The 15,129-nt window shown below is 41.3% G+C and overlaps 4 protein-coding genes and 1 pseudogene across 7 annotated transcripts; 1 reads left to right on the forward strand and 4 right to left on the reverse strand.

The window, feature by feature from the left end:
• Positions 1 to 740: 740 nt before the first annotated feature.
• Positions 741 to 3,764, reverse strand: LOC110751026 (putative sulfate transporter 3.5; annotated as a pseudogene).
• A 3,789-nt stretch (positions 3,765 to 7,553) lies between these two features.
• LOC110751081 (Alcohol dehydrogenase transcription factor Myb/SANT-like family protein) lies at positions 7,554 to 10,135 on the forward strand. Of its 4 annotated transcripts, none has more exons than XM_021951503.2 (2): positions 7,554 to 8,946; positions 9,925 to 10,135. In XM_021951503.2, the coding sequence occupies exon 1, from the start codon at positions 7,835 to 7,837 to the stop codon at positions 8,924 to 8,926; it is 1,092 nt and encodes a 363-aa protein (XP_021807195.1). In that variant the 5' UTR covers positions 7,554 to 7,834; the 3' UTR covers positions 8,927 to 8,946; positions 9,925 to 10,135. The 4 variants fall into 4 exon arrangements, with proteins under 4 accessions (XP_021807195.1, XP_088100214.1, XP_021807194.1 ...); XM_088244088.1 differs by having other exon boundaries at positions 9,944 to 10,135; XM_021951502.2 differs by having other exon boundaries at positions 7,554 to 8,931.
• A 22-nt stretch (positions 10,136 to 10,157) lies between these two features.
• LOC110751024 (uncharacterized) lies at positions 10,158 to 11,968 on the reverse strand. Its single transcript, XM_021951444.2, has one exon. It carries the CDS (start codon positions 11,396 to 11,398, stop codon positions 10,490 to 10,492), a length of 909 nt encoding a protein of 302 aa, XP_021807136.2. The 5' UTR covers positions 11,399 to 11,968; the 3' UTR covers positions 10,158 to 10,489.
• A 79-nt stretch (positions 11,969 to 12,047) lies between these two features.
• On the reverse strand, positions 12,048 to 13,212 carry LOC110751023 (chloroplast processing peptidase-like). The gene is made up of 2 exons (XM_088244705.1): positions 13,102 to 13,212; positions 12,048 to 12,727 (listed from the first exon to the last, which is right to left on the reverse strand). The coding sequence occupies exons 1-2, from the start codon at positions 13,210 to 13,212 to the stop codon at positions 12,122 to 12,124; spliced, it is 717 nt and encodes a 238-aa protein (XP_088100831.1). The 3' UTR covers positions 12,048 to 12,121.
• LOC148293401 (uncharacterized) lies at positions 12,969 to 14,486 on the reverse strand. Its single transcript, XM_088244089.1, has one exon. The coding sequence runs from the start codon at positions 14,185 to 14,187 to the stop codon at positions 13,315 to 13,317; it is 873 nt and encodes a 290-aa protein (XP_088100215.1). The 5' UTR covers positions 14,188 to 14,486; the 3' UTR covers positions 12,969 to 13,314.
• Positions 14,487 to 15,129: the final 643 nt, after the last annotated feature.

The raw sequence follows: 15,129 nt of genomic DNA on the forward strand, positions 1-15,129 counted from the left end.
CTAAAACTTAGACCTGGACGCGCACTTTGTACATGCATGGAAAAGAAAAATATACCAAAATGACTGGGAAAGCAAACCATATATATATACAGTTTTCAAATCGGATTACGCTAAATAGAATCTCTTCCTTCCATAAATTAATTATATCCATATTGACTCACACTGCGTTTGGTGCAGCAAATCCAATTCTGCTTTCGAATGGCAATCCAAGCTGTCGTGTATATCTAAATGCCTTTGTATACAAAAATGTTAATTGTACTAAAAAAGAGAGAGTAAATACATGAATAATAATCGAAGGAGAAAAGGCTTGGAGGTGATCAAGGAGAAATTATTTGAAGATGAAAAGCACCCGCTAACAAAGGAATATTAATAATTTAAGGACTTTATTTTATCATGGGCCCATGATGATAAAGTTACATGTACTTCAATCAGATTCATAACAAGAGTCCAGTCATGTCAAATTTCATTTGAGGCTCGAATGAAGAATTGAGGATTCACATACAATCGATAGTGTAAACTACAAGGGAGGGGGGTTTTCAGACACACATCATCAAGGTGTCATGTAAGTTCGAACCTGAGATCACTAGTCTAAAGGCTCTTTTCCGTTGGGTTAGACCCTATTGGCTTCTCTCTTTTTATTTTATTTTGGGTTCATAGAAAACTATTTCATGTGTGAATAAATTTCAATGAAAAGAAAGATAAGCCCCAACTTTTTAGTTACAGTTAATAGGTACCATTAACTACACAATCAACAACATCTGAGTGTGAATATAAGTCACCATGTAGAAGCTTACAGAAAGCATGAGGCCATCGTTCATGCTTATGAAGGCAACACCAAAGAAGGCAGTCATGCAAATGCAGAAGTCAAACTTGTCAACCTTGAAGAGTTTGATGGCCTCTTCATATTTGATGAGGCCAAGCGTGGCAGATATAATAATGCGGCAGAGAGAGCGACAAGAGGGGTGTAGCTAAAGAAAGGAGCCAAGAACAAGAGCGTGAGCGCCAGAAAGATTGCCATCACTGTGTGTTCAACATTGCTGTCTTAGATCCTGCATGGTAATTCACTGCAGTTTTCGAAAATGTTCCTGCAAATTTTATGAAAAATTGAAAATGAGCCGTTTACGATTAATGTGATACAAAAATGTGGTACGTATACCTACAAGTACTATTATTTGTTGGATAATTGGACTATATAATCTATACCAGTGGTCAAGTAGCAAGAAGTGAAAGATCCAGCGAGGTTCATGAGGCCAAAAGCTATCATTTCCTTATTCCCATCAACTTGTTCATTTTTCAGTAGGGCAAAGGTCCTTCCAACAGCTGTTCCTTCCTGCAAAAGTTATTTTCAAAATTAACTAAATAATATTAAATTAATCTACCGCTAGAGTCTCCTAATTAATCCAATCCAAAAGAGTGAAAAAAAAAGGAGGGGGGGAAGGAAGATTAAGATTCTAAACCAATAAGGCCTGTAACAATTCCAACTTTCAAAACAGAAGGCAAATATTTGAGGTTTGTTGATGCCCAAAATGGTTCCGCCAAGATTGGGTCCAACTTAGTGATGAGGTGTGATGAGTGATGGGTGAAGGTTTGGACCTTCATCATGTATGTGAGGGCTTGGCCAATTTATAAATATACAAAAGACAAGATATATGTGGTTCACCCTTAATGAATGGGCTACGTCCACAGAGAAGATGTTCTCATTATGATATTGTTTACATATGTACAAGGGGATTAGACCCCAAAGATAAATGGAAGAAGGCCTAGGGCCTAAGGTACAAAGCTAGGAGTCTGGAGCCCAGGGGGTCAAGTCCCCGGGTCTGGAGACCCAGGACTCGAAGGCCAGACTAACAGGAGAGTCCTGAAGAGGGAGCCCAGCTCAGTTTCGGATCCCCTCTTAAGTGGAGAGTGGTATGCTTTTATAGGTGAGAGAGAGTGTTCACTTCATGTAGATTTCCGATGTGGGACTCCTCTTGCTTTGCTTAGAGTTTCTTCTAGTTGCTTGGTCAGTTATGGTGTCAACAAGGTTAAAGTTCAAAAATTGAATGGAAAGGTGATCTATACCTTTCTTCAACTCACCCACCTCTTCAGGCCAAAGAAAAAACAAGCACCCACCTGATATATATTGTATATATAACAAAAACTAGTGCACCTACAATTTTTATTCCATGGTCTTCGGCACGTGCAAGATAAGCGGCAAGACAGCCTAGTACAACAACGACCATTGGAGCCATAGCAGATACCCCAAAATAGTTTTGGCTTCTTTTGTCTCTGAAATTTTCTATACATTTCAAATTAACAAAAGAAAATTAGGTTACACAAATGAGAGAGAGAGAGAGAGAGAGAGAGAGAGAGTGAGAGAGAGAGAACTCACAAGGTGGGTAGTAAGTAAGCTGGAGAAAAACAAGGAAGATAACACCAACAATTGCACTCTCCCATCTCCACTGGAGAAAGAGAATGTCTCATTGTTAGAATCATCTCTAGTCATAAGCAATAAATTTTAAAAACTCATTTTCTATCAGTAGGGTATAGCTTGGGTAGAGGAGGTTCGAAACACCCAGGCACCTAATGAATATTTGTGTAAATCCCCTCCCCTTGTACTAAAAAAAAAAAATCATTTTCTTGTGCTTTTTTTTATCTCTAAATAATACAAACAAACCTCATCTCTATGTTCGATGGGGGAGTGCATAACAGATATATGACATCGGTTTTGGTCGTAAAATTCGTCAAACCAAAAAAACCCTTCAACTGTTGCAAGCATATTATATATAGTTGCAGTCCCCCCATGAACCCAGTGATCGTGGAATGTGATAAGAAATCCACCAAAATCCCCATTCTGCACAAATATATATTAACTCATCAATTTAATTAAAGAATATTCCAACTCCAGTATAATTTTAATTTTGTAATGATGACTCATAATCCAATCCAATAAAGAGGTTTCGAGTTAACTTTTGTGTTTTCTTAATTGGGTTTTATCAGTTTATGCTGTTTTCACATAACAATTTTTTCTTTCAAATATTAATTGCAAGAGCCTCTTTTTCGATCGGTCACCTTAGAAAACCTAGAAGAGCTGCTTGAAAGATTCCAGTGACAAAAGTGACCGTAAAAATCAAGTGAAGGTACAATGCGGGCTGAGCCTCTGGAGATGCAACTTTGTTAATGGTTTCGGCCATAAGCAATAAGCTTGTACCCAACGTGCCCACAGCAACATGCTTCCGAGTCTCCGAAAATCGCATAAACAATAGATGGAACTACGCACGAATCTGTGCATGTAATCACAATCGCCAAATTTAGATAATATTTTGTGTTCTTGAAATTAAAAATAACCAACTACTAACCTTACACACATGTTTAATGAAAAAATAATAATCTTATGTAACATGACGTCCAACATGCATGTGTGGGGTTTATATGCATGCATGATGGATACATGGGACCGGCTACTTACAGAGGCCGATGACAGGAGGAATGTCGGCGAGTTTGGCGAAGCTAATTCCTTGAGGGATGGCAAGGCTAGTGATGGTGATACCAGCAAGTAAATCAAACTGGGACATGCGCAAACTATATTTGGGAAGCCATTCAAAGATGTGAATGAAATATTGGAAGTCTTTCTTGACACGGCCAAGTGGTTTCTCCTTCTTGAATTGCTTGAATGGATCGTCAGGGAAAAAGGTTTCCTTGAGGTCAGATTTGAATGTCGTTGCAAACCCTCTTGGTGCTGCAAAGCTCACCGTGTGGAAGTTGGATTTGATATTTGAACCCATCTCTATTTATGATACTGATCACCACACCCCACGAATTTAAGAATGGAGAGAGAGAGAGAGAGAGAGAGAGAGAGAGAGAGAGGTTAGGGAATTTAGAGGAAGTGTGCTCTTTGAATGAACTGAGCATTTATTCTTTGTTTGCTATAGCTCCGAGTCTTTTGATATTTGGAACCAAGTTTTGGTCTCAATTATATATATATAGAGGTGGGAAATCAATGAGTGTCATAGTTTTTTTTTAATGTCTTGCTCTGCCTCTGTCTGTTACTATACGTGGAAGGAGAGGAATTGCAGAATTTTTATTACACAAGTATAGTTCTTTTGGTGCCCTCCAAAATAATGTCACCCTCAAGCTTTCTTGCTTTTTCTTTTTCTTGATCAATACTATTCCAAGCAGACATTGTTCTATTGGGTTGAAGGATTGCTCCAAATTTGACCATGCCCTTTGGTTTGATTCCAAAATTTTGTAGTAGATGCTCGTGTTCTTGGGGGTTTGGTCTTCGTGTAAATTTTTTCTTAGGGCATTAATTGGTTTAATCACAAGAAAAAAGGGCGGGATTGATGAATGAATTCTTGACTGAAAGAGACACCGACGGATATTTCTTGTTCAGCCTCCTTCACCCTTGTCTTATTTTGTGGGCTGTAACTTTTTATTTGTTTGTTTTGGTAAACTATGGCAACATGGTTTTACAACGATTAATTGAAAAATTAGCTCCATCAATCAAAGATTGTGGATTTATTTAATTAAAATGGATCGAGTTTATTTGGCGGTCGACATATGATCGATCGCGTTGGAGGCCATGAACGGCCACTGTTTTTAACAATTTGCCCCCTCAGCTATTAATATTTTACCATTGGCTTCCTAATTTATGATTGAGAAGTAGGATAATTATTGGCTCTTATTCTTCAGAATGAAATGAAAATCAGAAAATGAAACGCATGTCGATGCTACATTATACATATATAAGAAAGAAGGTAGATATAAGATCAATTAATAATTTATTAGGAATAATATTACAACTAATGCAGGTCATTGCTGACAGTTAATTAATTAATAGGTAGAGATAAAGAAAGCAATGGTGGTGGCACCTTTCAACCCACGAGCTCGTACTCTTACTCTTATGCATGGTTGAATATAATTCTCACCGCTAACATTACCAAATTCAGCACCGATGTCTCTAATTAAACAATTAGGCATGTCTATTATTAATAATGCCTCCACCTATACTGCCACCACCCCCGCCCCCGCCCCCGAATCCTCCTCCTCCTCCACCTCCAACACCACCAGCACCGCCACCAAATCCTCCACCAGCACCACCACCAAATCCGCCCCCAACTCCACCACCACCACCACCACCAAAACCTCCACCACCACCCATGCCACCACTTGCACCGCCACCTCCACCACCACCAACACCACCACCCATGCCACCTCCAGCACCACCACCCATGCCGCCTCCAGCACTACCACCACCTATGCCGCCCCCAGCACCACCCCCAACACCACCACCACCACCACCACCTATGCCGCCTCCTGCACCACCATCTTTGCCGCCTCCCGCACCACCACCAATTCCCCCACCTACATCGCCTCCGGTACCCCCTCCTCCGCCACCTATGCCGCCCCCAGCACCTCCCCTAACACCACCACCACCACCTATGCCGCCTCCTACACCACCACCTTTGCCGCCTCCCGCACCACCACCAATTCCCCCACCTACATCACCTCCGGTACCCCCTCCTCCGCCACCGATACCCCCTCCTCCACCACCGACACCGCCTCCGGCACCCCCTCCTCCGCCACCAACACCTCCTCTGGCACCCCCTCCTCCTCCGCCACCAACACCTCCTCCGGCACCCCCTCCTCCTCCGCCACCGACACCTCCTCCTTTGCCAATGCCGCCACCAGCACCCCCTCCTTTGCCAATGCCGCCTCCGACACCCCCTCCTTTGCCGATGCCGCCACCGACACCCCCTCCTTTGCCGATGCCACCACCAACACCCCCTCCTTTACCAATGCCGCCACCAACACCACCTCCTTTGCCAATGCCTCCATGACCAGCTCCTTGAGCACCATGACCTCCACCACCAATTCCTTTGCCGATGCCTCCCCCAATTCCACCTCCAGCACCACCTTGATGGTGCTTCTTCTCTTTTTTAGTCTTATGGTGGCTTCCACCACCAGACCCTCCACCTTTGCCTATCCCACCACCAGCTCCTCCACCTTTGCCTATCCCACCACCAGCTCCGCCACCTTTTCCAACACAGTCAGGCTTTCCAAAACCAATTGTATTGGCAGGTTTCCCAGAAGTACCATAGCTGTAACTATAGGATCCCTGCCCGCCAAAACTAAAACCAAACCCTTTCCCCTCTCCTCCAAAACCACCACCGCCACTAACCCCACCAGGAACATTGGGATTGCCTGCAGCAGGACCATCAAAGAACCACTCTGGCTCCTTTTTCCCTAATTTGTTGTTGCCATGATCATCACCTTCACCACCCTTATTCTTCTTCATCTCCATCTTCATCTCCATCTTCCTTATTCCTTGTACGCATGAGTCAGAGATGAAACTCATCATCACCACAGCCACCCCCAAAAGTACCTTCCCCACCCTCACTATCGAAATTCCCATAGCTAGCTAGCTACTAAAATGTTTGATAGTGATAGATAGAGCGGCTAGTGTTTATATAGGGCCGAGCCGAGAAAAGCTTGTACAAATTAATTCAGTAATCTCTACTCTATCTATCTATTCTGTATGATAACATGTTGATGATAGTTGGAAGTTGGGACAGTACGTAGTCTCTCTTTACCTTTAGCTTTTACAGCACACACAGTCACAGTGCAGCCAGTCCAGTCCAGCTCGATTCCATGCTCCCTTACGTGATTGGCTTATTTTTGCCTTCATATTAATCATGGGACCCCCCGTGACTTCTGGGAGGGAAGAAAAACTTCATAATTCACGGTCCCCACCCAAATATTTCAACTTTTATTAATTGAATCCCCTATCTCCTTGTGACTACAAACCCTAGCTACCTTTGACACCCCCCCCCAAAAAAAAAACCCTAGCTACCTTCTCTATCTTCCCCATCAAAAAATTATTCTCCCTCTCTCTCAGTCCTTGCCTTCTTCTCTTTCTCGATAACCAAATTCTGATCCTTTAATACTTGGGCACCCCAATTAATTAATCGTTAAATATAAAACGGGAAACAGGAAGATGAGATCGACCAACCAATTCATTTCAAAAAAAAGAAAAGGTAGGTTAGGATAATGAATTAGTTGCACAGAATAAATATGTCACAACATCGACAACCAATGTATTTTACTACGTGGACAGGATAGAACTATTAGATATATAGTTTGGTTGACAGAGGTAAACCCATCATCCAAATATAGTTTGGCTTATTTTTGCATTTGTCATACATTTTAAGGTGTTGTGTTCGAATTCGTCATTGTTAATATCACTTGTATGAAAAAAACATAATATTAAAGATTGCAATCCAAATCGCTAGTTGAGAGACACTTCATGCAATTTTTTTTTTTTTTTGTAACAGAAAGTTTAGAGAAGGAAGAGGCTACCGGCACCCAGGGCCTGGGCAAACCCCAGACCTTTTGACATTTCATGCATTTTGATTGTTCATATCTGATAATTTTTCTAGATACGAGTTCTCAAATTCAAGTAATCGCTGGACTATTCATTGGGCCGGGTAACCCACTTTTAGCATTGGGAGACCCGTAACCATTCGGCCCAAACAAATATTCCCGTCCATTTTATTTCATCTTATCCTTTTTTTTACGAACCCATTTCGGCAACCCGTAACCCGAAACCCTTTGAATTGAATCTAAGCCACCAACCAAATTAGGGTTTCGTTCAGCTCTCGGAGTTCAGCTCATTCCCTCTAATATCTCATAATTCTCAGTTTGGATTCTTCAGAAAACAGAACAGTTACACAAATTTTCAATTTCCCAAACAAATACCCCCAATTTGTATGTTCATTGTTAGATTGGTTTGGGGTTTTACGTTAATTGGTTATTAGGGTTCTTCCTGCTGTAAAGTTTTCGATTTTGTGCTCATATGGACGACATGGATGACGACGCAAGGTACCATTCGAAAGCCTACTCTCTCAATCATCATAACTCTTCTGGTCGCCGAAAAATCAATATACGAAACACCCAATATTCTCGCCCGATTGCCAATCGATACGCAGAGGAAGACGACGACGAATTGGACGAGTTTGATGAAGGAAATGGTCGACGAGACCACGACGAGGAAGAGGAAGAGGAAGAGGAGCACCCACGTGGGTTACATCGGAATTTTGAAGCGGACGATGGTTTTGAAAGGCACACGAAGAAGAGGAAGGTGAAGAATTTGGAATCAAGCTACGAGTTTGCGCCTCGCGGGAGAGTGCCGTATAGGGATCCGAGCCCTCGGGGCGAAGAGGATTGGACTGAGCACGCGGTGTTTGTTCTGTTAGAGGTTTGGGGTGATAGGTTTCTTCAGCTTGGGAGGAAGAGTTTGAGGTCTGAAGATTGGCACGAAGTGGCCGAGAAGGTTTCAGAGGCGTCTAAGATCGAAAGGACTGACACGCAATGCAGGAGTATGTTGGATATGCTTAAGAGGAAGTACAAGAAGGAGAAGGAGAAAGTTGAAGAAATGGGGTTGAATTCTAGCAAATGGGCTTACTTTAAGAAGATGGATATGTTAATGGCTTCGTCCTTGAGGCAAGAATGCGGGCTTGCGTGCGGGGTAGATTCCGGCGAGTATGTGTTTATGAACACAAGGGTATATTTGGAGCGGTCAAATGGGTTTGATGAGATGAGGGATAGTCCTGGTGAGTCAGAGACAGATGATGATCAGGATGGGAATGATGATCAGGATGCCTTTCCACCACGAATGGGGATGCGTGGAGGGGATAGGGGGGAGGAAGGGTCTTCGTATAGAGTCTTGGCGGATTCTATTCACAAGTTTGGGGAGATTTATGAGAAGATTGAGAGTAGTAAGAGACAGCAGATGAGGGAGTTGGAGAAGATGAGGAAAGATTTCCATAAGGAGTTGGAATTTCAGAAGAAGCAGATTCTTGAGAGAGCACAAGTGGAGATTGCGAAAATTCAGGAAGCTGACGATGATGATGAAACGGATGTTTCTGCTGAGGATCTCAGTGAATGATGCGGGTGAGGGTCTGTATGGTATTTGTCTTTACTTTGGCATACTGAATTGCTTGCCACAATTGCATTAAATTTGGAGGTTTTGTTTGTTTTAGTATAATTTATGAGGCATTATTGTATTAAGATATCCTAAGTCTGCTCATAATTGTGTTATGTTGTATTGCTTGCTCAAAACGAATTAATGCATTGATTTCATTCCTTTGTTGACACTCACTTCTATTTGTTCCATTGGCTGAGTAGAACTGTTTTGGAAAGCATTTGATTTCATGAAATGCATTAAAGATATGGTGTTAATGTTGTTCAGATGTTGATCTCTCTTCCTTACTCCAGAACTCAGAATCCCACAAACAGTGACTTTCATGGGTATATGGAGTAGATTCATATTTGCAGGGGCACATGTGTTGCATGTTTGTGACTTAAGTTATGTATGAGATGCATTGTCTTTAAAGCGAAATTGTAGTGACCAACCATTTGAATTGATTGAATAAGGAAAAAAAGATAGTGGTTCGATGAAAATATTAAATGCAAAACAGTCTTGGGTATAAGGACGAAGTTGAAGTCATCTGGGAACATTTTCAGAGTAAGGCTTTAGACTATCAGACAGTAGAACTTGCTCACCTTATGGTTTAGATAATTTGAGAAGGTCCAATTCTGTTGGTTAACGACTTGCAAAGTCTCGGCATTGACCGACATTGTGAACGTTTCACAAATCCCTGAGGTAACCCAGGGGAGTCTAGATTGTCCAGCAAAACCTCCCTAGGGTCTGTTGCTTTGTTAATGTATATAATATATTTCCGTTGTTTCTAGCAAACACTACTTGCTTTGGTGTACATCTTAATTGTTTCTAGCTGCAGACAGATCTAAAATGCTTTTGTATCAGTTCTATGTTCTGGAGGATAAGATATTGTTAATGCACTCTTCAAGGTTGAATTTTATTGTCATCAGATAATAAAATGTTCTTAAATAATGGAGTTTCCTTGTCCTAATTTATTGTCTCAGGACTTTTATTATTTTGAAGGATGGTGGCATCTGAAGCTGCTCTCTCCTTTACTCTGGGGAGGAACATCTGTTGGCTTTGCTAACATTGCGAATTCTTTTTGGGAAGTTTTATCTTATATATAACCATTGGCCAAAATACAGACTTTATATGTAATTTGATGAGAATGGAGGCTTTTGATTAACATGCAACATATTCATCTCTGTTACTGTATCAGCGGCTGTTATCTTTCCTAGTCTTTCAGGAATGCGATTGGGTTTCCAAAGTTGCAAAGCATTGTTCATTTTATTGAAATCTGTATTGCCACGATCTTGCTTCTTGATCCACCCTGAATTGGCTTCAGTTTTAAAAAAGCAGAAATGAAAAATTGGGGAAAAAGGGTAAATTAATTTGGCATCTTCTCCACCCTGAAATCTGTATCGCCATGATCTTGCTCCTTTGCCTCTTTTGGCCTAACCCCATTACTTTGAGCCAAGCTCCTGCTACATTTTCCTTACACCCAATCCAGAGAGAGAAAAAAAACAAAAAAACAGAAAGGCTAAATAAATGAATACTCTAGCTCAAACGTCAAAGCTTACAAGTATAATAGAATACAACATTCATGACGGTGTCGAAAACAAGCAGCAAAGAGTACATGGAAACCAGCAGGGGACCTTCCCACAAATTGATGCCCTTGCTCATCCTAAAGTCAAACAAGCATTCAACTAGCCTAAAGCCCACGTTACTCAACAAAGCCATAACCAAAGCTGTTTTTCGCTTTCTTTCCATGAGTCTCTTGGCCTTTATCAATGTCTCAAATCCATAACACTCACCCTCCAGCACTGATAAAACCCTAGCTAGGTTCCCCACAACCATAACATGCGCAAACGCCACACAAAAGGGTACCCCTAGAAACCCAAGGACACCCCAGAATCCTAAGACCTCTGAGCAGACACCCCATGCAAATAGTATCTTTGGTACAACCGCTAGGCTCGCAACCAAAACTCCAAGGAGCCCAAGTACAATGATAAGTTCACAAAGACATGTGTTCAGAAGCTTGATCCAATTGAGCCCACTTCTCACAAGTAACCTTCTTCTGTCAAGGTTTATTCCATTGTAACTGTCTGAAACTGCTTGAATAGTAGCAGCTCTTCCAAGAAGTGAGAAGGTGATAGATGAAGGGAAGCAGAGAGCAATGTGAACAATGGTTTTGGATAGTAGTTTGGGCAGGGGATGTGCAAGTATATGATCTGTGATTTTGATTGTTGAGGAAGGTATTTGGGGGAAATGGTGAAGAAGAAAGTGTGAGATGAAGAGGGAGGCTGGCAGAGGGGAAAAGAGGAAGATGGAGATGGAGTGGAAATGGGTTGGATGGAGAAGTACAACTCTGATGGATTCTCTGAAAATCTGGGTGGTGCTAATAGAATTGAGCGAGTCGAGGACTTGTGCTGTTCTTCTTGACATTGTGGTTAGAGCAGCAAAGCATAGAGAGATCATTAAGAGAGTGAGAAACTATGTAGATATATGGATTCTTGTAAATATGTGAGGGGGGGGCTCACGGTTAAGATTAACTAGAGTTTTGGTTGCTTGCATTCTACTAATTCATGATTGAAAAGGGTTTTGTTAAGAATGATTAAATCATGGTCACCAATTCCATGAGGAGCTTTTTGATTCTTTGGGATATATTTTAAAGCTATATATCAATTATGGTGGTATCTACAGAATCCTAGTGCTTTACCATGTTTACCAACTTAACACTAATTCAACCCTTTTTCCTGAGTTTTCCTTTTCTTTTTGGTGCATATATTGGACTTCTTTGTTTTTCAGAATAATTTGGCCATAATATATGTGTAGTACTTGTCAATATGTCAATGGAAATTATCACTGCCGGGGACCTAAATTTTTGTTCAAGCCATAGGGGTTTCCTAGTACATACATTGTTGCTTGTTTCTTTTGAGAAAAAGATCGGAAATGGCATTCAGGAAATGATTATGAGGTTAAAGAATTAGAAGGTAGTTAGGATAAAGGACAAGGCTTCATAATTCCCGTGAATGAGACATCATGATTCTGTTTTTGCTAATCCCACTTGGGAGAGCTTGTGAGTTGATGGTGGGTGAAATGATATGAGAGAGAGAGAGAGAGAGAGAGATAGAGAGACGTTTGCAAATCTAAATTGAACAGAAGAACTATGTTTACAGTTTACTTGAAGATCAAATTTATCTAGTAAATAGTATTGTACACTTGGAATAAAATTATTGTCATTTTACATTCTTCTAAAAGAAATTGTATGACCTTTTCTGCTACAATTCGGTCTCCCACATCCAAAGTAGGATACATGGACAGCGAAGGAATGTACCTCGGCTCAGCTATGAAAGACCGGAAAGCAAGCGATACTGCTATCGCCGCAAAGACTGTCTTCGCGTCGTCGTTAGTGATATTGAGCCATTCCGGTAAAGGCCCCCTCTTCTTCTCCACCTGCTCATCATCCCCTCCGCCATCACCACCGCCTCCTCCTCCACCATCATCACCACCTCCTCCACGGTCCCAAACCGCCTTGGTTTCCTCACCAGAGTCCTTTAAAGCATTGCAAGCAAGTTTTTTGAAGTGGGTTTTATTATTTGCGGTTTTTATAGAAGGGGTGAAGTGGGTTCTTGAAAGTGGGTGGAGATTGAGCACTGTGTAATTAGGGATTTTGATGGGTGTGGAGAAGTGGGTATGGTTAAAGTTAGGGTTTTGGATGGGAGACACGTAGAGAGAGCATCTCTTTCTCTCCCTCTGTCTCAAGCTAGCTATGCATTCAATCTGCAGATTTTTAGCCTTTGGTATTTACTTTTTTTGAATTTTTATTTTAGTTTTAAATATTCGTGAGCTTCCAATGTTCTCCATTTTGTTGGTAGTGCAGTGGGACCCGCTCCAATATTTTAATTGTGTTTATTGAGAGCTTAAATGCATTCTTGAGCTAAAACTCCACTTTAGGGAGATTGCAGTAAAATTAACATGAGAATAATCACTGTGGCAGAGAAGAAAAGCTACAGGGGCTGGCTGCTAGCCTGCAACATAAAACTTCGTTTTTCAAAAGTAACCCTTTTCATTACTCATTTGTGAATAGTATTTTCATTTAACAAATATATATCAGAAGAAATTGTTATCTTTGGCCCTGAATTATCAACATATGTTACACATTTCATGTAGCAAATTACATAATTTCCTACACTTTGACTTGCACAATCAGAAGGGACACCAATAGAGATGGAAGTATATGCTGCAACACTATCAACAGCTCTGAATAGCAAAGAATCATCAACACTCATGAATCTAAGAACCAAGGAAATGTTCTGGAGCAGGATAATGTTTTGTCCCTCGTCGAAATAGCATCATCTGAGTCGCCTCTGTTTCCTCATCAATGTATTTATTTACACCACTGGATGTGTATTTACAAACTGCCTGCACATCCCAACTTGAGTCTGAAATTGCCTCCTACATATGATCAGTGGTTGCACTCTAAATGCAGACGTATGAGCAAGACACATGGTTTTAGTAGCATTCTGCATACTGTCAGATGAAAAATGAAATCCTCTTGAAATCATCTGACCTCTTATGTTGGCAGCAGATCCGCCGTTATCAGAAACAACTACTCCAGGTATTGGCAAAACATTAGGATGAGAAGTACTTAAGTTTTGTTTCCTATTAATCATCTTCAAACTCTGCTCAGGTACCTTGTCCCTCCTATTATTTTGTACTACTTCCCTTTCTTCGTCTGAATCATTTAAGACTCTCATGGCTTCGGTCATTAAACCTATCACACGCCAAGCTTCGGCGACAAGCTGGATAGTTCTCTTCTCAGGAATAACACCCTTCCCTTCCATTATATGGAGCAAATCTTCTGCTTTCCATGGTTGCCTAGCTTCTCCATATCCCCATATTAGGGTCTCAAAAGTTTTCAAATTGGGGGCAATGCCCATTTCACACATTTTCTCATAGATACTCCAAGCATGCTCCATTTTGCCAGCTGTGCACCACCCACTCATGATGGTTGTGAAGATTACAACATTTGGATGCACACCATAATTTCCCATGGAAATCATAACTGACTCAGCCTTACCAGGCTCACCAGCACGCACATAGCCTTTTGCAAGAATGCTGAATGCATGGATGCCCGGTTCTATGTCAGCTTTCATCATGTCATTGAAGACCTCCTGGCATTTTTCCATGAGCCCTGCCGAGCTCCATGCATCCATTATGGTGCTAAATGTTATCACATCTGGCTTCATCCCAAATTCTTCCATCAATGTTAGTATCTGTCAAGTTAGGCTGATTGTCAGTGAAAATTCTGTGAGAAAATTGAGGAACTGAGTGACACATGATTTCTCTTTTCATAGTTTTTGCAGATATATTCCCATTAAAATGCCAAAATTAACAGTGCAATATCTAAGGCAAATGGCATTTCACTAGTCTTTTAGAGTGGCATTGCAGATGTAAGAACATTCCATTATTTTCATAGTCTTATATAAGTAAAATAATATACAACTTCACATCTATCAGGGTCAGAGAACTACACACAATTCAGAATAACAAGGTTAGTGAACACCAACATTGTGTCAGCGAACACCGGCTTTCACTCTTGTATGCACTTTGTTGATGGTACAAATTATATGAAGCCACTTTCTTGTATGCACTTTGTGTTGTGATGAAAAGGATACATCTGACATGCACTCACTAGAAATCCATAAACACCGATCATGCAAATTACTTCAACACGATCTTTTTTCTTAACACAAAACAGTATAGCCGTGCGGTTATACGATTTATAATTAAAAAAAAACCAACCACCTGGTGCATAGCGCTCGCGTCGCCACGTGTCAAAGAGGGTATAGCCACGGCTATACTATTTATGAATTAAAAAAGACCTCAGTAAAGCCGGACGGCTATACTCGGTTTTATGAATTAAAAAAGATCCCGAGTATAGCCGCCCGGCTACACTATTTATAAAGAAAGAGAGGACCCGTGCATTGCGATTCGGCGCCACGTATAGATGAACTCCTCTTATATACGACAAGCCGTTTCAGCTCTAGTTCTTAAAATATCCTCTACTGCGAGGATGTAGAACGAGGCACCAAGACTAGCAATGGTAGACTGCCACGTTGTGAACGCCCACAGTATTTTCCATTCCAAGCAATGCGAGCATTACGCTGCGAAGAACACGTGGAGAACAAAACCAGTGCAGCACA

This window comes from Prunus avium, chromosome 7, assembly GCF_965620075.1.
Source record: "Prunus avium chromosome 7, drPruAviu1.hap1.1, whole genome shotgun sequence".
Classification (NCBI taxonomy): domain Eukaryota; kingdom Viridiplantae; phylum Streptophyta; class Magnoliopsida; order Rosales; family Rosaceae; genus Prunus; species Prunus avium.

Bases quoted from the DNA above. Each gene is read 5' to 3' on its own strand.
- LOC110751081 (XM_021951503.2), top strand. From the start codon at position 7,835: ATGGACGACATGGATGACGACGCAAGGTACCATTCGAAAGCCTACTCT.
- LOC110751024 (XM_021951444.2), bottom strand. From the start codon at position 11,398: ATGATCTCTCTATGCTTTGCTGCTCTAACCACAATGTCAAGAAGAACA.
- LOC110751023 (XM_088244705.1), bottom strand. From the start codon at position 13,212: ATGAGTGTTGATGATTCTTTGCTATTCAGAGCTGTTGATAGTGTTGCA. The intron at 12,728-13,101 runs GTAATTTGCTAC...CAAAAAAAGTAA, and splicing joins GTCAAAGTGTAGGAAATTAT to ATACCAAAGGCTAAAAATCT.
- LOC148293401 (XM_088244089.1), bottom strand. From the start codon at position 14,187: ATGGAAGAATTTGGGATGAAGCCAGATGTGATAACATTTAGCACCATA.